The following is a 23325-nucleotide window of genomic DNA, read 5'->3' as shown; positions in this document are numbered from 1 at the left end:
ACAGTGGCATTCTAGGCTTACTGCAGCCCCAGTCTCCCAGGCTCAAGCAATCCTCCCACCTCAGCCTCCCCAGTAGCTGGGACTACAGGTGTGCGCTGCCACACCTGGCTAATTTTTTTCTATTTTTTGTAGAGACAGGGTTTTTTCAGGTTGCCCAGGCTGGTCTCAAACTCCTGGGCTCAAGTTATCTGCCTGCATCAGCCTCCCAAAATGCTGGGATTACAGGCATGAGCCACCATGTCTGCCAAATTTTTTGGGGAGGCGGTGGGGAATCAAAATGAAAAAATTCTCTTGTGTATGTGCAAATATATATAAGAAGAATGTTGCTGGGTGCAGCAGCTCACACCTGTAATCCTAGCACTTAAGGATGCAGAGGTGGGAGAATAACTTGAGCCTAGTAGTTCGAGACCTGTCTGGGCAATATAGTGAGACCCTGTTCTCCACAAAAAGGGAAAAAAAAAAAAAGGAATATTAATTACTGCCCTGTTAGTAATAGCAAAAAAAAAAAAATAAATAAACAAACAAAAAGGAAATCGCTGATAAAAGATTGATTACATAAAGCATGTTGCTTCCTCACAATGAAGTGCTATGCAGCTGTTAAAAATGAGATAGATGGCTGGGCGCGGTGGCTCATGCCTGTAATCCTAGCATTTTGGGAGGCCAAGGCGGCCGGATCACGAGGTCAGGAGTTCAAGACCAGCCTGACCAACATGACAAAGCCCCGTCTCTACTGAAAATACAAAAATTGGCCGGGCGCGGTGGCTCAAGCCTGTAATCCCAGCACTTTGGGAGGCCGAGACGGGTGGATCACGAGGTCAGGAGTTCGAGACCATCCTGGCTAACACGGTGAAACCCCGTCTCTACTAAAAAATACAAAAATAAACTAGCCGGGCGAGGTGGCGGGCGCCTGTAGTCCCGGCTACTCGGGAGGCTGAGGCAGGAGAATGGCGTAAAAACCCGGGAGGCAGAGCTTGCAGTGAGCTGAGATCCGGCCACTGCACTCCAGCCTGGGCGACACAGCGAGACTCCGTCTCAAAAAAAAAAAAAAAAAAAAAAAAGAAAATACAAAAATTAGCTGGGCGTGGTGGCGCGCACCTGTAATCCCAGCTGCTCAGATGACTGAGGCAGGAGAATCGCTTGAACCCGGGAGGCGGAGGTTGCAGTGAGCTGAGATTGCGCCACTGGACTCCAGCCTGGCCGACAGAGCGAGACTCCATCTCAAAAAAAAAAAAAAAAAAAAAAAAGAGAGATAGATATATTGTTAAAAGAAAAAGCAAGCTGAAAATGAATATGTTAACTCTGACATGGTTTATGTTATGTATCTGTATGTTTCCACAAACCTTTAATGAGATAAGAGGATTCGAATAAAGCAAGGGGCACCTTCACCTTCACTTTTATTTTTTTTTTTTTTTTTTTTTTGAGATGGGGTTTCACTCTGTTACCTAGGCTGGAGTGCAGTGGTGTCAGCTCACTGTGATCACCACCTCTCAGACTTAAGCAATCTTCCCACCTCAGCCTCCCAAGGAGCTGGGACCACAGGTGCACACCACCATGCCTGGTTAATTTTTGTATTTTTTGTAGAGATGGTGTTTTGCCATGTTGCCCAGGCTGGTCTTGAACTCCCAGGCTCAAGTGATTTTCCCACCTCAGCCTCCCGAGTAGCTGGGACCACAGGCACACGCCGCCACACCTGGCTAATAGTTTCTATATTGTGCAGAGACGGGGTTTTGCCAGATTGCCCAGGCTGGTCTCCAACTCCTGGGCTCAAGTGATCTGCTTGCCTCGGCCTTCCAAAGCGTTGGGATTACAGGCGTGAGCCACCACCCTGGCCTATTCTATATGCTGATATATTATTCTAATTTTTCACAATGAATATGTATTCATGCATTAATTTTATAATTAAAAATAACTGGAAGTGGCCTGGCATGGTGGCTCATTCCTGTAATCCCAGCACTTTGGGAGGCTGAGGCAGGAGGATCTCTGGAGCTCAGGGGTTCACGACCAGCCTGTGCAACATGACGAAACCCCCTCCACCAATTATTTTGAAAATTAGCCGGCCGGGCACAGAGAATCACTTGAACCCAGGAGGCAGAGGTTGTGGTGAGCCGAGATCAGGCCATTGCACTCCAACCTGGGCAACAAGAGCAAAACTCCGTCTCAAAAAAAAGAAAAATTAGCTGGGCAGCTGGGCACAGTGGCTCACGCCTGTACTCCTATCACTTTGGGAGGCCAAGGTGGGCAGATTGCCTGAGCACAGGAGTTCGAGACCAGCCTGAGCAACATGGCAAAACACTGTCTGCACTAAAAATACAAAAAATTAGCTGGGTGTAGTGGCAGGCACCTGTAATGCCAGATACTTGGGAGGCTGAGGCAGGGTGAACTGCTTGGACCTGGGAGGTAGAGGTTGCAGTGAGCCGAGATTGTGCCACTGCACTCCAGCCTGGGCAACAGAACAAGACTCTGTCTCAAAAAAAAAAAAAAAAAATTAGCTGGGCATGGTCGGGTGCATCTGTATTCCCAGATACTCAGAAGACTGAGGCAGGAGGATCGCTTGAGCCCAGGAGGTCAAGGCTGTATTGAGCTATGTGCAGTGCAGTGCAGTGAGAAAGTGAGACTCTCAAACAAAAAAACAACCTGTAAGTAAAAGAAAAAAAGTTTTGAAAACTTAAAAGTACCAGGCTGGGTTCGGTGACTCATGCCTATAATCCCAGCACTTTGGGAGGCCGAGGCCGGCAGATCACAAGGTCAGGAGATCGAGACCATCCTGGCTAACACGGTGAAACCCTGTCTCTACTAAAAATACAAAAAATTAGCCAGGTGTGGCGGCGTGCACCTGTAGTCCCAGCTGCTCGGGAAGCTGAGGCAGGAGAATGACGTGAACCGGGGAGGCAGAACTTGCAGTGAGCTGAGATTGTGCCACTGCACTCCAGCCTGGGCGACACAGCAAGACTCCGTCTCATTAAAAAAAAAAAAAAAAAAAAAAAAAAAACAACAGCTTAAAAGTACCTTTTGATCTAGTAAAAGGCAGCAGGGGGTAGATTGAGGAGGTCTTATGGGAGCACCTGGGAACAACTGATGTTCTTCATCTCAGTGAAATAAAGCAGTGTGGGGAGTATCCACTTTGATAGACATTACTCTGTGATAGACATTACTATTTGCCTCTCTCCTTCATCACTCAAAATGCTATTTTCACTCAAAATGCTATTTTCTTGAGTCTTTACATGGTAATGGTCAGGAAATGCCAAGAAATGTTAATACTTGCCTAAGTAAGTTATTATTATTATTATTATTATTTTTTTTTTTGAGGCAGAGTCTCACTCTGTTGCCCAGGGTGGAGTGCAGTGGCGTGATCTCGGCTCACTGCAACCTCTGCCTCCTAGGTTCAAGCAATTCTCCTTCCTCAGCCTCACAAGTAGCTGGGGCCACTGGTGTGTGCCACCACGCCTGGCTAATTTTTGTGGTTTTTTTTTTTTTTTTTTTTGAGATGAAGTCTCACTCTGTTGCCCAGGCTGGAGTGCAGTGGCACAGTCTCAGCTCACTGCGACACCTGCCTCCTGGGTTTAAGCGATTATTCTGCCTTAGCCTCCAGCTACCTTCCCAAGTAGCTGGAATTACAGGTGCCTGCCACCACACCTGGCTAATTTTTTGTATTTTTAGTAGAGACAGGGTTTCACCATGTTGGCCAGGCTGTCTCCAACTCCTGACCTCAAGGTCCACCCACTTCGGCCTCCCAAAGCACTGGGATTACAGGTGTGAGCCACCGTGCCCAGCCAGTTTTTGTATTTTTAATGGAGATAGGGTTTCACCATGTTGGCCAGGCTGGCCTTGAACCCCTGACCTCAGATAATCTGCCTACCTTGGCCTCCCAAAGTGCTGGGATTACAGGTGGGAACCACCCGGCCTGGCCGGTGAGTTATTTATTTATTTTTTGAGATGGAGTCTCGCACTGTTACCTGGGCTGGTGTGCAGTGTCATAATCTCGGTTCACTGCAACCTCTGCCTCCTGGGTCCAAGTGATTCTCCAGCCTCAGCCTCAATCCAAGTAGCTAGGATTACAGGCACCTGCCACCACACCGGCTACTTTTTGTATTTTTAGTAGAGACGGCATTTCACTGTGTTGGCCAGGCTGGTCTCGAACTCCTGACCTCGTGATCCACTCTCCTTGGCCTTGCAAAGTGCTGGGATTACAGGCATGAGCCACTGCGCCCAGCCCGATAAATTATTTTTAAACCACATTTATTAAATTGATAAATACAAAATAAAACATAAAAAGAAATAATTGATTATTCGTGTCATTTCATTTGTATGAATGATCAAGAACTAGCCATGTGGCTGGGCATGGTGGCTCACACCTATAATCGCTGCACTTTGGGAGGCCGAGGCAGGTGGATCACCTGAGGTCAGGAGTTCAAGACCAGCACAGCCAGCATTGTGAAGTCCCCTCTATTAAAAATACAAAAATTAGGCCGGGCACGGTGGCTCAAGTCTGTAATCCCAGCACTTTGGGAGGCCAAGGCGGGTGGATCACAAGGTCAGGAGATCGAGACCATCCTGGCTAACATGGTGAAACCCCATCTCTACTAAAAATACAAAAAAAATTAGCCAGGCGTGGTGGCAAGTGCCTGCAGTCCCAGCTACTCGGGAGGCTGAGGCAGGAGAATGGTGTAAACCCGGGAGACGGAGCTTGCAGTGAGCCCAGATTGCATCACTGCACTCCAGCCTGAGCCACACAGCAAGACTCTGTTTCAGGAAAAAAAAAAAAATACAAAAATTAGCTGGACCTGGTGGTGGGTGCCCGTAATCCCAGCTACTCAGGAGGCTGAGGCAGGAGAATCGCTTGAACCTGGGAGGTGGAGGTTGCAGTGAGCCAAGACTGCACTCCTGCAGTCCAACCCGGGTAACAGCTCAGGACCACTGGTGTGTGCCACCATGCCTCAAAAAAAAAAAAAAAAAAAAAAAAGGAACCAGCCATGTGTATTTTATACTCAGAATGGGTCTGCTCTGACAGCTTGATGCAATAGGGTGGAGGATACAGTTTTTGAAAAGTTTAATTCCTGCCCTTCAGCATAGTAATTTATAATGTAGGTCAAAGACAAACATTCTCTAGCCATTGGTGAAGGTAGATATAGGCATGGGGTATGAAACAAGGAAGATTTTGTTTCTCATTTCTCATCCAGCAGGGCTGGGAATGTCTTGGTACATAGTTCCCTGACTAAAGATAGCCATCATGATGGAGAAGATCCTTGGGAAATGGATATGACTTGGGATGTTTGCTAAGTGAGATATCTGAGACCTAAACAGAAGCGGTACTGAGCAATAACTTAGTAGGACTCAAAAGTTCCAAGGCAGTTGGTAAATGACAGTTATGAATAAAGCAAGGGGCAGAAAAAAACATGTAGGGGAATGAATGAGGAACTAGGTCCAGGAGATGCTGAACCTGGATAATAAAGACGTCATATCACACACCTTGGGGTATCCATCTGAGAGCTTGCTTTCTGTTGTCAGCATGCTGGACAGCAGTAGTCAGCCCCACTGGAGCAACGAGCTCATAGCAGAACAGCTGCAGCAGCAAGTCTCTCAGCTGCAGGATCAGCTGGATGCTGAGCTGGAGGAGAAAAGAAAAGTTTTACTTGATCTGTCCAGGGAGAAAGGTAGGTTGGACCTTGAAGAGCTCTCGCAAGTGTGGCATCCTCTACCTCTGGTGTGGGAGAAGAGAACTTGAGGCATCATTTCTTTAATCCCCTCACTTGATCCTATTCTTTTGTGGGTTGTAGGTAACTAGAATGAGAACACTAGCAATAGATCAGATCTACAATCAGGAAAGCATGACACTTACCTATCTCTCATGTATACTTTTTCCTGTATAATGTCTTTCCATTTGAGAAGATGCTAGTTTTTTTGTTTGTTTGTTTGTTTGCTTTTGTTTTTGTTTTTTTCTGAGGTGGAGTTTTGCTCTTGTTGCCCAGGCTTAAGTACAATGGTGCAATCTCAGCTCACTGCAACCTCCACCTCCCAGGTACAAGCGATTCTCCTATCTCAGCCTCCCAAGTAGCTCGGATTACAGGCATGCACCACCACGCCTGGCTATTTTTTTTCGTATTTAGTAGAGATGGGATTTTACATGTTAGTCAGGCTGGTCGTGAACTTCTGACCTCAAATAATCCACCAGCCTCAGCTTCCCAAAGTGCTGGGATTACAGACGTGCGCCACTGCGCCTGGCCTGCCAGTTCTTAATTTATTATGTTTTTCAAACATTCAGTTTATTGAAAATTTTATTTTGTTTTGTTTGTTTGTTTTTTCTGAGAGAGTCTCGCTCTGTCACCCAGGGTGGAGCACAGTGACGTGATCTTGGCTCACTGCAACCTCTGCCTCCCAGGTTTAAGAGATTCTCCTGCCTCAGCCTCCCAAGTTGCTGGGATTACAGGTGCCCACCACTACACCCAGCTAATTTTTTGTATATTTTAGTAGAGACAAGGGTTCACTATGTTGGCCAGGCTGGTCTCAAACTGACCTCAAGTGATCCATCCCCCCCAGCCTCGCAGAGTGCTGGGATTGCAGGTGTAAGCCACTACACCTGGCTGAAAGTATTGAAAGTGAATTTCTCTGTCTTTTATCATTCTCATTATTTTAGAGGTAACTGGGAGACTTTTTTTTTTTTTCTACCCAATTCTTGAAATTGAGAAGCAAATTACTATTCTTGGTTACCACTGCCATTTCACCCCCGTCTTAACTCTTGGATCTCAGGAGATAGGTATTTGGAACATTTTAAAATACTGTCAAAAAGACCTTCATCTTATTACTTTTTCCTAGCCTGGACCTGAATATTTAGTCTTATCAAATTTATATCTCATCAGGTTTTAGTGTATTCAAATAGGAAACTGAAGGAAAAGAAATATGAAATCAAGAAAAATAGAGGCAAGAACCACAAAAGAATAAAGTTTAGGAGCACATGCCAATTAGTATGTATGAAGCACAAGTGAAGTCTTGTAAGGACCTTCAGGGCAATCTAATTTAATCCCTTCTCTAATGCATGATGATGAAACAATCTGCTCACTGATTACCTTTCTTCTGTTAAAAACACACACACAACCTGGTGTGGTGGCTCCTGCCTGTAATCCCAGCACATTGGGAGGCCGAGGTCAGCAGATCACATGAGGCCAGGAGTTTGAGACCAGCCTAGCCAACATGGTGAAACCCCATCTCTACTAAAAACATGAAAATTAGCCATTTGTAGTTTCGCGCGCCTGTAATACCAGCTACTTGGGAGGCTGAGGCACAAGAATCGTTGCACCCTAGAGGCAGAGGTTGCAGGGAGCCAAGATCGCACCACAAAGAAAAGCTGGAGAGGTTGACTCCTGAGTGATGGAGTGAGACTGTCTAAGGAGAAAAAGAAACACACACACACATTGGAACACAGAAATGCCCATCCTCCATCCAGGCCAGGGTGGGTGTGAAGATGGGTGTCACAGAGAGCTAATGACCTAGAAGTCAGAATGGAGTGGGGGTGGAGTTGGTGAGATACTTGTTTCGATGGTGCTGTCAAAAAGTTTGGATTGCCCTAGTCAGTCAAGTGATTCCCTTCCTGTTTTGTGTTGTTATTGTTGTTCCACTTTCCACTCTACTGTTCTGCAGGTGTCTTTTGTTTTCGGAGCGCAGGTAGTATCACCTCAGTTTACTGAGTCAATAAGCTAGAGTCCTCCTCTGTAGAAATAATAGAGAATTGCTTCTCAAATTTATAACATTAATTAAACCTTAGTGGGAAGATTCAATTCACACTTGATCCAGCTCTGACCATGGTGATAAATAACTACAGAGTTTCAAATTTCTGGATTATTTTTTCCCCAGCCCAAAATGAGGATCTGAAGCTTGAAGTCACCAACATACTTCAGAAGCATAAACAGGAAGTAGAGCTCCTCCAAAAGGCAGCCACAATTTCCCAACCTCCTGACAGCCAATCTGAAGCAGCCACTCACCCAGCTGTGTTCCAAGACAATACTCAGATCCAGGTAAGAGCCTCTTTAAACAAACTAGTCCACTCGGCAGAAAGATCTCTGGCAAATATCCCTAGGAAAGATGACAAGATTAGAAAACTAACTAAATAATATTTTGTCCTGACTGAGGACTTTTATTTTAACTTTTTTTTGAGATGGAGTTTCGCTCTTGTTTCCCAGGCTGGAGTGCAACGGCACAATCTTGGCTCACTGAAGTCTTTGCCTCCCGGGTTCAAGCAATTATCCTGCCTCAGCCTCCCGGGTAGCTGGGATTACAGGTGCTTGCCACCACAGCCGGCTAATTTTTTTGTATTTTTAGTAGAGACAGGGTTTCGCCTTTTTGGCCAGGCTGGTCTCGAACTCCTGACCTCAGGTGATCCACCCAACTCAGCCTCCCAAAGTGCTGGGATTACAGGTGTGAGCCACCATGCCTGGCTTGAGGACACTTTTTGGAAAACTATGAGAAGGCTGAGAGTAGAGAACTTCATGAGCTCCACCCATTTCTTCCACTCTTTGAAGCTCATAAAATTTAGAATCTTTTTCAGATGAGGACTTGAAAAGATCTGTGGAAGAGCAAACAGTCGTTAGTGGCTGTATGATCTCCCTTCACTGCTGCTACTGAACATGAGGACTAGGGGAAAGAGCACTTGTGAAGTAATACAGGTCCTCTTTTACATTTTGGAGTAGTTTCTGCTGCTAGTATTTTACTACTACCAACAACTGTTTTATGGAGAATCGTTATTACTTTACCTGTCATATTTGTACTCCCTTTTACCAATGCGTTTCCCTCTACAGCCAAGTGAACCCAACAACGAAGAAGAAAAGAAACTGTCCCAGGTGCTAAATGAGTTGCAAGTATCACATGCAGAGACCACATTGGAACTAGAAAAGACCAGGGACATGCTTATTCTGCAGCGCAAAATCAACGTGTGTTATCAGGTGCAAGGAAAGATGGTACAGAAAGGGGATGGATAATAGGGACGTGGGAACCACTCACAGGACTGGGAATGAAGCAAGACGTAAGTTTCCAGGGCTGATGCCAGGTGGTGTGCTATCCTGAGCAAACACAGAATGGCTATCCTTTGAAGAACTTGAGGACTCACTTGTGCCCATGGCACCTTGGCACTAGAAGTCAGTGATGGGACCAGCCCATGCCAATGGCAAGCATAAGGCTTCTGGGTTCAAATTTTGCCAGTCCTAGGAACCACCCTACCTCACTGATAGCACAACTAGTCTTGGAGGGGTCTTCAAGGAAACCAAACCTTCTTTTAGTGGGTGAACCTGCCAGCTAAGGGTAGCAGTCTTCTTGACCTAGCCAGTGCCACATTTTTTATGCTGTTTGGTTTTAGGCCACTGAGATAGAAAAGTTCAGACATTATTTTGTTTCAGGAGGAACTGGAGGCAATGATGACAAAAGCTGACAATGATAATAGAGATCACAAAGAAAAGCTGGAGAGGTTGACTCGATTACTAGACCTCAAGAATAACCGTATCAAGCAGCTGGAAGGTATTTTAAGAAGCCATGACCTTCCAACATCTGGCAAGTCTTAGTCCTTTGTTCTCCTCACTTTGGAGCCCTTCCACAGCTAACGCCTGCGTTCCACTCTGTGTACTTGTCAAGAAGGGTGCCTCTCATCTCCTTAGCATATGACTCATCCCTCTTGTTCTTTATCCTATCATTTTTGTTGTTTTTTGTTTGTTTTTGAGATAGAGTCTTGCTCTGTTGCCCAGGCTGGAGTGCAGTGGTGCGATCTTGGCTCACTGCAACCTCCACCTTCCAGGTTCAAGTGATTCTCCTGCCTCAGCCTCCCAAGTAGCTGGGATGACAGATGTCCGCCACCACACCTGGCTAATTTTTTGTATTTTTAGTAGAGATGGGGTTTCACCATGTTGGCTAGGTTGGTCTGGAACTCCTGACCTCAGGTAATCCACCCGCCTCGGCCTTCTGAAGTGCTGGGTTTACAGGCCTGAGCCACTGCTCCCGGCCCATCTTTGTTGTTTTAATACATGTTAGCAGCTTCTTTCCCTCCATCATGTTTTTCTGATTTCTCTGTGGAGTTTCAAGATGGCCCAGCAATTGCTTCCAGGGGCTTAATTCTGTTGTGAGAATGAACGTCACTGTTGGCTCTCAGGGTGGTAGTGTAACACACAATCTCTCTCTCTCGCTCTGTCTCTCTCATTCTTTCTCTCTTGCTCCTTTCCCTTGTCCCTCTCCCCTAGTCACTGTTTCCTCAAAGCAGTTTTAGTCAGATAATAGAACTTCATCACTCATCTCCTGTTATTCTTGTCAGTGATTTCTGTCTTAAAGTCTCTAAAATCGTTGTTGCAGTTTGAGGATGCCGACGGTGACAGGGCAGCTGGCTGGACACTGAATGCAAGTTTCATATTGTGGTGCCTCCTATACTTAGTGTAGTCACTGCTGACCAGAGCCTGGTCTCAGGCTTGTTTCTCAAGATGCTTGGCTTTGTTTTTATACCCAGTGGTGAAAGATGTGACTCACAGAAACCAAATTAACCACAAGCTGATATTTAAACCCAAATGCCTGTTATTTTACAATAGTGGCTATTCCATTGCTGCCATGAGAAATTTGGAACCACAGTCCAGGGCAGCCCTCTTTCAGGAAGCAAAATCAGTAAGTAGGTTTCTTAGTGAGCATGGAATAGAATAAAGGGACATGGCTGGGCACAGTGGCTCACGCCTGTAATCCCAACACTTTGGGAGGACAAGGCGGGCGGATTGCCTGAGGTCAGGAGTTCGAGACCAGCCTGGCCAACATGGTGAAACCCCATCACTACTAAAAATACAAAAATTAGCTGCTGGGCGTGGTGGCAGGCACGTGTAATCCCAGCTACTTGGGAGGCTGAGACAGGAGAATCACTTGAACCTGAGAGGCAGAGGTTGCAGTGAGCCGAAACTGGGCCATTGCATTCTAGCCTGGGCAACAAGAGTGAAACTCTGTCTCAAAAAGAAAAAAGAAAAAAAAGAATAAAAGCACATAAGTGTCTCTGGGCCACAATTTATCCATGTCAGGGTGAGTCTGATAAAAGGTCACTGCTCCTACCTATGTCTGAAGATTTATTTGCTTTAGCTAATAGTTCTTTGATCACTGATAAGGATAACGAGTTTTTCTATGTTCACCAGTTATTTGTATTATTCCTTTTGAGAATTGACCATTCCTATCCTTTGCCCACTTCTTAACAGTATCCTCTTCATTTATAGAAATTATTTTTATGCTGAGATTATTACTCCTGCATCATGTAATGCAAAATTTTAAGTATATTCTATTTAATTATATTAATGTTGTTAATTAAGAAAATAGTCTCTTTATTCGTGTGTGTGTGTGTGTCATGAAGACATTCTGATGTATCCAGAATATTTTATTCTACTGCTTTAACTCTTAAAATAGGACCTTCAGCAGCAGCAGCACACTGTGATGACTCAAATATTCCCCAATTTGAAGCAGGCTATATATCAAAGTTTGTGATTGGTTGGACTTGGGAGATAATACCCAGATTTGCTAGACTATCTACCTATCTTTACATCCCACTGCCAATATTTCCTACCTCTTTCCAGTAAGTCTCCTTTCCCACTTTTTACTCCATTACTCTTTAACTTATAATGTACTTTTTGCCTTCTTATGTTGAAACCAAATTCTGAACAGAATGAAAGATCTGGTGACTGACCTGGCTGGAGAAGGAGAAGCATTTCTCGGTGGTACTCAATGTAATGTCATAGACACTATGTCTTCAACTTGCTATTATCTCCATGGCCAATATACCAAACTTAGAGAAATATTCATATTTTTGTGTTTCTAGTACTTCTCTTATGGAATTACCAATTAATTCATAGGGCCACGATGTACGCCAAAACAATGTCATATATAAGACAAAATGTGCCCCCAGTGTTTTCGTAAGTTTAGCGTCTACTTTCCAATCCCTCCTTTTGTACCTTCTCCCTAAAGCTGGCATTGGATTATTTGGCTGTCAAAATTCAATGCTCCCGGATGTCATTCTGTTGCTTTTCTTTTTGAATCACGTGGTTTCTTGAAATAATCACAACTTGGACTTCCACCATGTGTTTTATATTTCTTTTGTCCACCCTCCTCTACCCTGAGAAAGAACTCCCTACTCTTTAATGGATGGGCAGTTTTCTTTCCCCTCTAGAACAGCTCAAAGATGTTGCTTATGGTACCCGACAGTTGTCATTATGTTTGGAAACACTGCCAGCCCATGGAGATGAGGATAAAGTGGATATTTCTCTGCTGCATCAGGGTGAGAATCTTTTTGAACTGCACATCCACCAGGCCTTCCTGACATCTGCCGCCCTAGCTCAAGCTGGAGATACCCAACCTACCACTTTCTGCACCTATTCCTTCTATGACTTTGAAACCCACTGTACCCCGTTATCTGTGGGGCCACAGCCCCTCTATGACTTCACCTCTCAGTATGTGATGGAGACAGATTCCCTTTTCTTACACTACCTTCAAGAGGCTTCAGCCCGGCTTGATCTACACCAGGCTGTGGCCAGTGAACACAACACTCTTGCTGCAGGATGGATTTGCTTTGACAGGGTGCTAGAGACTGTGGAGAAAGTCCATGGCTTGGCCACACTGATTGGTAAGTGCTGTTGGCTTCCTGCAGCTCCTAAGCACCAATGCAGAATTTCCCAAAGCCTACAGTTGCTTTTCTGGTGGTTTCTTATTTTCTTCCTTTGTCTTTGTTCTTGATCCTTGCCACACCATCTGTATTCTCCCTGCTCTCATACTTTCTGCTGCCCAGGAGCTGGTGGAGAAGAGTTCGGGGTTCTAGAGTACTGGATGAGGCTGCGTTTCCCCATAAAACCCAGCCTACAGGCATGCAATAAACGAAAGAAAGCCCAGGTCTACCTGTCAACCAATGTGCTTGGAGGCCGGAAGGCCCAGGAAGATGAGGTGAGAAAAAGGATGTGTTGAGGCATCTCAGAGGAGCCTCAGCCAAACAGCTCATGAAAACAGTTCAGTCTTCTACTCTCAATAAGTATTTGTTGAATGTGAATGAAAGAGAAAACTGTCACACCACAACTAGTCTGGATTATTCCCTTGGTCAGGCTTGAGTCTGAAATGGAAGTATGCCTTTGGAGCTAGCTACATCCTTCATCCTTGCTGTGAACAGAATAGTTTCTCTGTGCTGTTCTCTAAGTTAAGTCGTGAGTGCTAGTATCTCCCTCAAATAACTGCCAGAGCCAGTTTGCAGGCAGGTGAAGATCATTAGGTTTCTTCCTCATCCAGTTGGGATAGCTGTTCTCTAGATCATAGCTCTTCCTCACCACAGATCCTAGGCTTCACATACAACACTCTCAAGCTGCCCTTTTCCTCACATGACCAACATCTTTCCAGTTCAGATTGGAGTCTTGGGAACCTCAGAACGAGCTGCAGATTGAAATCACCAAGTGCTGTGGCCTCCGGAGTCGATGGCTGGGAACTCAACCCAGTCCATATGCTGTGTACCGCTTCTTCACCTTTTCTGACCATGACACTGCCATCATTCCAGCTAGTAACAACCCCTACTTTAGAGACCAGGCTCGATTCCCGGTGCTTGTGACCTCTGACCTGGACCAATATCTGAGACGGGAGGCCCTGTCTATACATGTTTTTGATGATGAAGACTTAGAGCCTGGCTCATATCTTGGCCGAGCCCAAGTGCCTTTACTGCCTCTTGCAAAAAATGAATCTATCAAAGGTGGGAGTTCGAGGTTATTGCATCTTCACGCCCTCTTCCCAGTGTTGTCTCCCTGTCCTGATTCTACTTTTCTTTGATTACTTGCTTGAAACAGTCTCTCTTAAAACCTGAAGAGAAAGGATTTAGAATATTGTCAAGAGCAACAGGGCAGAAGACTTAGAGCCTCACTACTTGTATGGAAACACTGGCTTCTTCTGCTTCTTTTCAGTCACAAAGACAACATTCCGGAGTGGGTAGAGCCAGCAACCTGAATTCTATACCTCTGTGTCTGAATAAACTTTTTTTTTTTTCCGAGATGGAGTTTCACACTTGTTGTCCAGGCGAGTAGCTGGGATTACAGGCATGCGCCACCACACCTGGCTAATTTTTGTATTTTTAGTAGAGACGGGATTTCTCCATGTTGGTCAGGCTGGTCTTCAACTCCCAACCTCAGGTGATCCGCCTACCTCAGCCTGCCGAAGTACTGGGATTATAGGCATGAGCCACTGTGCCTGGCTGAACAAACTTTTTCAAGCTCTGTAATGCTGTCTAGTATCTGTCTTTACTTAAGGCCTGTTGTTTCTTAGTGTATAACTAGATAAATACGTGATTGTAAACTGAGACCTTAACACTCCCCCATCATTCTCTCACTTCTTTTAAACACTGGACACAAGTTAGAGAGATTTCCACACCAGGCCATGTCAAAGGCAAATGTCTTGGATTTTTTTTTTCTCCCAGTGTGGAGCTGAGCTCCATACTGTCTTTCCTAACTTTTATACCTAGGATTGTGGGGGCGTACCAAGAGGGGTCGACTCTTTGACTACGGTCCTGGGAGGGTGAGGCGGGGGTATCCATGTTCTCCTTAGGAAGTGGGAATAGCTGCAGCCAGAAACAACCATATTTAACAAGGTTCTGGATGCTCCAGGAAATGTGTGCAGCTCTCTCCTCAATACAACTGCTTAAAAAAAGGCTGACACTTCTGGACGCAACTGCTTTGCCAAACAGAGGAAGCAGTATAAGCCATCTGTTAATCAGTGTTACAAATCAGACGTCTGGCATTTCGAAAAAGCCATTTTGCTTAAGTTTTCTTGGGACCACTTGAGGGTAGAGATGACAGTTTTCTTGGAACAACAAAGGCACAGTAAGCATTTGATAATAGTAATAATAATGCAATCTTGTTTATTGGCTGGATGACTGATGACAAGCAAGCTGTACTCCTTTTCATACACCTTTCACTATCTCTCCCTGCATCCTAGAGATAACCTATCTTCCCTGGTTAATATTCTAACTGCTCTGCTATTTGATTTTACTTCTGAGTGTATCATCATCGTAATTATTTGATGGATGTTAATTAATTGCTGATAAAATATGTTGAAATTAAAAATAGGAAGGAAATAGATAAGATGCTGACAAATGCTCACTTGTTTATTTCATGTGATCAAGTCTTATTAATATCTGTTTGTCTCTCAGGTGATTTTAACCTCACTGACCCTGCAGAGAAACCCAACGGGTCTATTCAAGTGCAACTGGATTGGAAGTTTCCCTACATACCCCCTGAGAGTTTCCTGAAACCAGAAGCTCAGACTAAGGGGAAGGATACCAAGGACAGTTCAAAGATCTCATCTGAAGAGGAAAAGGCTTCATTTCCTTCCCAGGTAACTCTCCAGGACTCCACAGGTGGCAGATCTCTGCCAATCCGATGGAGCAGATTTGAAGGAGACAGTATTATAGTTGGAGTAGGTGCTCATGCCTGTAATCTCAGCACTTTGGGAGGCCATAGCAGGCAAATCACCTGAGGTTGGGAGTTCAAGACCAGCCTGACCAACAGGGGGAAACCCTGTCTTTTCTAAAAATACAAAAAATTAGCTGGGCATGGTGGGGCATGCCTGTAATCCCAGGTACTCAGGAGGCTGAGGCAAGAGAATCACTTGAACACAGGAGGTGGAAGTTACAGTGAGCCGAGATCACGCCATTGCACTCCGGCCTGGGCAATAAGAGTGAAACTCTGTCTCAAAAAATAAAAAGAAATTCCCTGTGTGAATGTCATGTGTCCTGTGAACTTAATATATATCTCTCATAATGCCATGAGACTACTGATGGAGCGAAAGCCTGGGTTTTATTGTGGAAGGAGAGAGAGAGAGCATTTCTCAACTCCGTGAGGAAAGAAATGAAGTCTAATGCTAGTTCCTAAATCCCTTTCTTGTGTTTCTAGGTTGTTAAACTACTATCTTGTAACGCTGTCTCTGATCTTTCTATTCAGGACCAGATGGTACCTCCTGGGGTTCCCGTTGAAGCTGGTCAGTATCAAGCAAGGAGAAAATCTCCTCATAGGGGAGAAAGAAAGGAAAAGGAGCACCAGGTTGTGAGCTACTCAAGAAGAAAACATGGCAAAAGAATAGGCGTTCAAGGGAAGAATAGAATGGAGTATCTTAGCCTTAACGTCTTAAATGGAAATACACCAGAGGTAAGACCTTAAAAACTCTGAAGCGCTAAATTGTGGGTTGTAGTGTCCCCAGATGTATTATTCTCAGAGGTAGAAGCAGAAGCAGACACACAAGATAAGCAATAATCGGCCGGGCATGGTGGCTCCGGCCTGTAATCCCAGCATTTTGGGAGGCCGAGACGGGTGGATCACCTGAGGTCAGGAGCTTGAGACCAGCTTGACCAACATGGCGAAACCCTGTTTCTACTAAAAATACAAAAATTAGCCGGGCGTGGTGGTGCATACCTGTAATCCCAGCTACTCAGGAGGCTGAGGAAGGAGAATCACTCGAACCTGGAAGGTGGAAGTTGTGGTGAGCTAAGATCACGCCATTGCACTCCAGCCTGGGCAACAAGTGCGAAACTCCATCTCAAAAGAAACTCGCTCTGTTGCCCAGGCCAGAGTGCAATGGCACGATCTCGGCTCACTGCAGCCTCCTCCTCCCAGGTTCAAGCAATTCTGTTGCCTCAGCCTCCCAAGTAGCTGGGATTACAGGCACCTGCTACCATACCTGGCTAATTTTTGTATTTTTAGTAGAGATGAGGTTTCACCATGTTGACCAGGCTGGTCTCCTGACCTCAGGTGATCTGCCTGCCTCGGCCTCCCAAAGTGCTGTGATTATAGGCGTGAGCCACCATGCCCGGCCAACAAGTATTAACTTTTAAAAATTAAAAAGAGCTAGTATTGTCTGGACATGGTGACTCATGCCTGTTATCCTAGCACTTTGGGAGGCTGAGGCATGCCAATCATGTGAGGTCAGGAGTTCGAGACCAGCCTGGTCAACATGGTGAAACCCCATCTCTACTAAAAATAGAAAAATTAGTCAGGTGTGGTGACGAGCTCCTGTAATCCCAGCTACTCGGGAGGCTGAGGCAGGAGAATCGCTTGAACCCAGAAGGCGGAGGTTGCAGTGAGCCAAGATGGTATCACTGCACTCTGGCCTGAGTGACAGAGGGAGACTCTGTCTCAAAATAATAATAATAATAATAATAATAATTTTTAAAAATAAAAAGAGCTAGTATTTAAAAAGAAGGCAGGAAGGAAGGAATGAAGAAAGAAAACCAAACCAAGATATTACCAGCTATGTAATATTGTTGTTCTTATTCTGAAGCAGGTGAATTACACTGAGTGGAAGTTCTCAGAGGCTTACAGCTCCATAGGTGATGGCTTTAAAAATGAGCCAGAGGAAGAGGAAATGACATTATCCCATTCAGCACTGAAACAGAAGGAACCTCTACATCCTGTAAATGGTATTGTATTTTAAAATCTATTTTTTTCCCCAGCACTTTGGGAGGCCGAAGTGGGTGGATCACAAGGTCAGGCATTCAAGAGCAGCCCAGCCAACATGGTGAAACCCGTCTCTACTAAAAATACAAAAATTAGCTGGGTGTGGTGGCACGTGCCTGTAATCCTAGCTACTCAGGAGGCTGAGGCAGGAGAATTGCTTGAACCCAGGAGGAGGAGGTTGCAGTGAACTGAGGTTGCACCACTGCGCTCCTCCAGCCTGGGCGACAGAGCAAGACTCCATCTCAAAAAAAAGAAAAAAAAGCAATATTTTTCTGTTTAATCATTGAATTGTTTTGCCAAGCTAGTTATTTACTTTTCCCCTTCATCTTAGAATGCTAAATTTTTCATGGAAAATTAGTATGTAAGACTCTAGGCCCAGTTTTGTGTTATAAGTGTGATGGTTGGGTTAGCCAAGGCTGGAATTCTTAAAGAAGTAACTTACCCAGTATTTATAAAATGTTATTTTGCCCCAGGGTTTTTTTGTTTTGTTTTGTTTTTGAGATGGAGTCTCATTCTATCTCCTAGACTGAGTGCAATGGCATGATCTCAGCTCACTGCAACCTCTGCCTCTCGGGTTCAAGCGATTCTCCTGCCTCAGCCTCCCGAGTAGCTGGGATTATAGGTATGCACCACCACACCCTGCTAATTTTGTATTTTTAGTAGAGATGGGGTTACTCCATGTTGGTCAGGCTAGTCTCGAACTCCTGACCTTAGGTGATCTGCCCACCTCGGCCTCCCAAAGTGCTGGGATTACAGGTGTGAGCCACCGCACCCAACCTAGTTTTGATTTTCTCATTAAAACTGTTTGTTGGCTAGGCGCAGTGGCTCACACCTGTAATCCCAGCACTTTGAGAGGAGTAGACGGGTAGATCACCTGAGGTCGGGAGTTTGAGACTAGCTTGGCCAGCATGATGAAACCCCATCTCTACTAAAAATACAAAAAATTAGCTGGGTGTGGTAGCATCTGCCTGTAATCCCAGCTACTGGGGAGGCTAAGGCAGGACAATTGCTTAAACCCCGGAGGCAGAGGTTGCAGTGAGCTGAGATTACACCACTACAGTCCAGCCTGGGCAACAGAGCAAGACTCTGTCTCAATATAAAAAACAAAAAACAAGTCAGTGTTTGTCTTGATTATTGAGTTTTTGGCACCCCTTCAAATTTTATGCCTAAGGTCCGTGCCTCAAATGCCATCCTCTAGTTCTGACAGTGGTCAGAATAGTGGTTACTCCTAGGAGAAGGGGAAGATGGTTATCAGGAAAGGACACGCTTTGGGCATCTGGAGTGCTACCAACGTTCTATTTCTTGGCTGAGTTGTGATAGAGATGTTCATTTTACAACAATTTAATAAGCTGAACATTTATATTTCATAGGTTTTTCTATGTGCTTGAAAAATGTAATAATGAGAGGAAAAATATAAAGGCAGATATGAAAATATTGTGAAAAGGGAGTCTTTACTACTTAAAAAAAGCTTTTTTTCTAAATCTCTAGAAGTATTTTATGTATATTATATATATGTGTGTGTGTATATATATATAAAATTATTATTATTTTTTTAGATGAAGTCTCTCTCTGTTGCTCAGGCTGGAGTGCAGTGGCACAATCTCAGCTCACTGCAATCTCTGCCTCCCAGGTTCGAGTGAGTCTCCTGCCTCAGCCTCCAGAGTAGCTGGGACTACAGGTGTGCCCCAGCATGCCCGGCTAATATTTGTATTTTTAGTAGAGACTAGGTTTCATCATGTTGTCCAGGCTGGTCTCAAATTCCTGGCCTCAAGTGATCCACCCGCCTCAGCCTCCCAAAGTGCTGGGATTACAGGTGTGAGCCACCACACGTGGCCTAAAAGTATAATTTTTAAGCTTTTGAATGTATTTGGCATAACTTAAATGGGAAGAGCTAAAAGCATAATTTTTATGCTTTTGAATGTATTCGGAATAACTTCTTAAATGGGAAGAGCATAAATGATTTTTCTCATGAGAAGGATAATTTTTCTATTGATTGCATAATCCCATTTTTCATCAAAATTTACTCAGTGTAACGAAGGTTAACAAGAATAACCAAGCCTAAAGTTTCCCAGAGCCAAATTTACATGACTGGCAAGAAATCCTGGTTATAAGAGAACAATTCCATTCTTATGATTTGCAGACAGACCAGAAGGTAATCTAAACCTCATGTACTATATGGTCATCTATTTATAGTCATAAATAATAAAAGAAAACTATTTCTGTGGAAGCCTAATTGTTAGTTATTGTTTTAATATCGCTGTTCTCCATGAATTTCAAAAGATCAAGACTGGCCAGGCGCGGTGGCTTACACCTGTAATCCCAGCAGTTTGGGAGGCAGAGACGGGCAGATCACCTGAGGTCAGGAGTTTGAGACTAGCCTGGCCAACGTGGTGAAACCCTGCCTCTACTAAAAATGCAAAAATTAGCCAGGTGTGGTGGCAGGTGCTGGTAACCCCATCTACCTGGGAAGCTGAGGCAGGAGAATCGCTTGAACCTGGGAGGCAGAAGTTGCAGTGAGCCGAGACCATGCCATGTACTTCAGCCTGGGCAACAAGAGCAATACTCCATCTCAAAAAAAAAAAAAAAAAAAAAAAAATCAAAACCACTAGTTAGTACTCGCAAGAAGCTAAAATCTGCCTGGTTTCAGACGTCTGAGTGGAGCTATCAGAGGCAGGATGCTGTAGTTGTTGAAAAAGAAGCTTATTAATATTTTAGACAAAGATCTAAGGGTATTAGGTAAAGGCCATCAAGAAATGAAAAGGGCCTGATTTTGAGGCCATTTCCACATATGTAGACAAAGCCTTGTGTCCTTTAGCAGCCTTTCCTTTTGCTGCCCCTCAGACCTTTTCCCTTTGAGACCTCAGTGAAACGGACAACCCAAGATTTTGAAATTTTACAGAAGAGGCACAGCTTGCTGTCCAGTTATCTAATGCTGTGTAACAATCTACTCCAAAACTTAGTGACTTGAAACAACAATGATCATTTCTTTGGCTCACTACTCTGCATGTTAGGTAGGTCTCATGAAGAAGGCTCATTTCTCCTCTCTCAATGTGGCATGAGATGGGGTAGCTCAGCTAGGGGGCTGATGGGTTTAACTTGCAAGATGGCTCACCCTACTCGCTGATCAGGTGCTCCTGGCTGTCAGCAGTTGCTTGGGCTTCCTCACAGGTTGGTAGCTGAGTTCCAAGAGAGCCAGGTGCAAGTCCATGGCATTTTTGTGTTCTGGCCTTAGAAGTCACATAGCATCACTCCTACCATACTCTTTCAGTTGAGACAGTCCAAAAGATCCACCTTAGTTGAAGGGGAGGGGACAAAGACCCCAGCACTCAATAGGAGCAGTGTTAAGGTCAGTTGCATTGTGAGGAGAGCATGTGGGATGGGAGAGATCATTTGAGGCTATCTTTTTTTTTTTTGAGACAGAGTCTCTTGTCGCCCAGGCTGGAGTGCAGTGGCTCGATCTCGGCTCACTGCAACCTCTGCCTCCTGGATTCAAGCAACTCTCCTGCCTCAGCCTCCTGAGTAGCTAGGACCACAGGAGTGCGCCACCAAGCCAGGCTAATTTTGCATTTTTAGTAGAGATGGGGCTTCGCCATGTTGGCCAGGCTGGTCTAAAACTCCTGACCTCAGGTGATCACCTGCCTCGGCCTCCCGAAGTGCTGGGATTACAGGTGTGAGCCACCGCGCCCGGCCAGAGAGGCCATCTTTGGAAAATACAATCTGCCCCACCCAGTTGCACTGCTTTACCTCAAGCTTGGCCATTTTCTTCAACCCCCACAAAAGGACTTCCTTCTTCCTCCCTTACTCTCACCCTTCCTTCCTGCCTTCCTTCCTTTCTGTTTTTCCTTCTTTCCCTTTCTTTTTTTGAGAAGTGAATCCTGTATGTTTAGCAAGCTTCTGAATAAGTGTACCTTTGAAAAAGAGGGTTTGATTCTTAGTAAGTGAAGACAAAATCTAGACACTTGGAACTAGTGACCAGACAGTGGATGGGAGATGTGTGTGCTGGGTCTTTTCTTGGGCTAGAGTGCTTTGAAACAGTTCTATAACTGCAACCTCTTCTCTAGCAGATAAAGAATCCTCTGAACAAGGTTCAGAAGTCAGTGAAGCACAAACTACAGATAGTGATGACGTCATAGTGCCACCCATGTCTCAGAAATATAAGGCAGTAAGTACACTGGTGTAATCATTGCATATGAGATAAGACTATAAATAATGACAGTGACCAGGCATGGTGGCTCATGCCTGTAATCCCAGCACCTTGGGAGGCTGAGGTGGGCAGATCACCTAAGGTCGGGAGTTCGAGACCAGCTTGACCAACATGGAGAAACCTCATCTCTACTAGAAATACAAAAAAAATTAGCCAGGCGTGGTGGCGCATCCCTGTAATCCCAGCTACTCAGGAGGCTGAGGCAGGAGAATCGCTTGAACCCGAGAGGCAGAGGTTGCAGTGAGCTGAGATCGCGCCATTGCACTCCAGCCTAGGCAACAAGAGCAAAACTCTGTCTCCAAAAAAAAAAAAAAAAAGCAATAATGACAGTGTGCTTAGTGGCCACACAAGTAAGGGTCAAAAGGTCAATCCAGTTTTAATGAAGCTGATGGAAAATGCAAATTGTTTAGTTAAATTTATGTTTCATGTGAACGAAGGTCGGCTGGTACAGTCAGATAAATGGATCATTTTCTTGAGATAGTGTAAATGATGACTTGCATCAATACTCTCCTATCTGGATCCTTTGCCTGTTCTTACTCCCATATCCTCCATTGTGTCCTGTAATTCATGCCCAGCCTGAATGGTACCCCTGTCTTTAACTCCATCTAAGGAGAACAGGTTTGCTTTGGGAGATGGAGTCTGGAAGAGAGGACGGGATTCTTCATGGGAGGGCTCATGGAGATCTTTCCATTTCTGCTGTTTTTTACTCAACCCGTAATTATCTGTTAAACAGTTCAGCCTCAAAGCTCTTTCAGAACTAATTTAAGAGACACACATATATTAATAAATATCCAGATATATTCAATAATCATTGTGTTCTAACCTTGTGGGTTACAAATGGGTAGAAAACAATTAGTCTTAAGTCACTGCTGCCTGGCACATTTGTAGGTTCTCAATTAATATTTGTTGAGTGAGTGACTAAATAAAAGATTCAGAGCAAATTGATGATTATGAACTTCATTAGAAACATTAAATAAGAATGTAGGATGACCTAAAACCAAGGAGATAGATTATGTAATATAAAGTTTGTTGTAAGAAATCAGAAAAGGGAATTTATGGTTGCTTTTGTAGAGGTTGGAAAACTCTTCCTTGAAAGCTGGAATTTGTACTGAAGAATTGCAGGAAAATGAAGGATATTGGAGTGAGGAGAAACAACTCAAAGTCAGTAGACTTAAACATTGACTATAACACATAGTTCAATTTCAGCCAAGGTGTGGTGGTTCACACCTGTAATCCCAGCACTTTGGGAGACTGAGGCAGGCGGATTGCTTAAGGCCGGGAATTCAAGACAAGCCTGAGCAACATAGCAAGACAACTGTCTCTACATAAAATTTAAAAACTAGCTAGGCGCGGTGGCTCACATCTGTAGTCCTAAGTATTTGGGAGGCTGAGGTGAGAGGATTCTTTGAGCCTGAGAGTTTGAGGCTGTGGTGAGCCATGATCTTGCCACTGCACTGTAGCCTAGGTGACAGAGAGATACCCCATCTCAAAAACAACAGCAACAGCAAAACCAGTTGCGTTTCTCTTTGTCTGAACTTTTATCTATCATATATTTTTTAGATATTATGTAGTTAATATACTGAGAAGTGTTTGTAATACAGATAGGAGCCACAGAATGTCGGAATTAGATAAAAGAAGACTAAACGATGTGTACAGGATTATTGA

General features: G+C 44.5%; 1 protein-coding gene across 8 annotated transcripts in view; it reads left to right on the top strand.

The window, feature by feature from the left end:
- Positions 1–5322: 5322 nt before the first annotated feature.
- RPGRIP1 (RPGR interacting protein 1) overlaps positions 5323–23325 on the top strand; it is a 38547-nt gene continuing 20544 nt past the window's right edge. Inside the window, exons 1-11 of one of the 8 annotated variants that reach the window (XM_050796498.1) lie at positions 5323–5651; positions 7846–8006; positions 8787–8930; positions 9381–9498; positions 12155–12607; positions 12770–12921; positions 13366–13708; positions 15158–15342; positions 15948–16151; positions 17284–17419; positions 21518–21618. In XM_050796498.1, the coding sequence (XP_050652455.1) occupies positions 5429–5651; positions 7846–8006; positions 8787–8930; positions 9381–9498; positions 12155–12607; positions 12770–12921; positions 13366–13708; positions 15158–15342; positions 15948–16151; positions 17284–17419; positions 21518–21618 (2220 nt within the window). In that variant the 5' untranslated portion in view covers positions 5323–5428. Of the gene's footprint in view, positions 5652–7845; positions 8007–8786; positions 8931–9380; positions 9532–12154; positions 12608–12769; positions 12922–13365; positions 13709–15157; positions 15343–15947; positions 16152–17280; positions 17420–21517; positions 21619–23325 lie in introns of all 8 variants that reach the window. The other 7 variants (XM_050796497.1, XM_050796495.1, XM_050796503.1 and 4 more) reach the window with 7 other exon arrangements.

The sequence above is a fragment of the Macaca thibetana genome, chromosome 7 (assembly GCF_024542745.1).
Source record: "Macaca thibetana thibetana isolate TM-01 chromosome 7, ASM2454274v1, whole genome shotgun sequence".
NCBI lineage: Eukaryota > Metazoa > Chordata > Mammalia > Primates > Cercopithecidae > Macaca > Macaca thibetana.
This window is presented reverse-complemented; position numbering and strand designations above follow the sequence as displayed.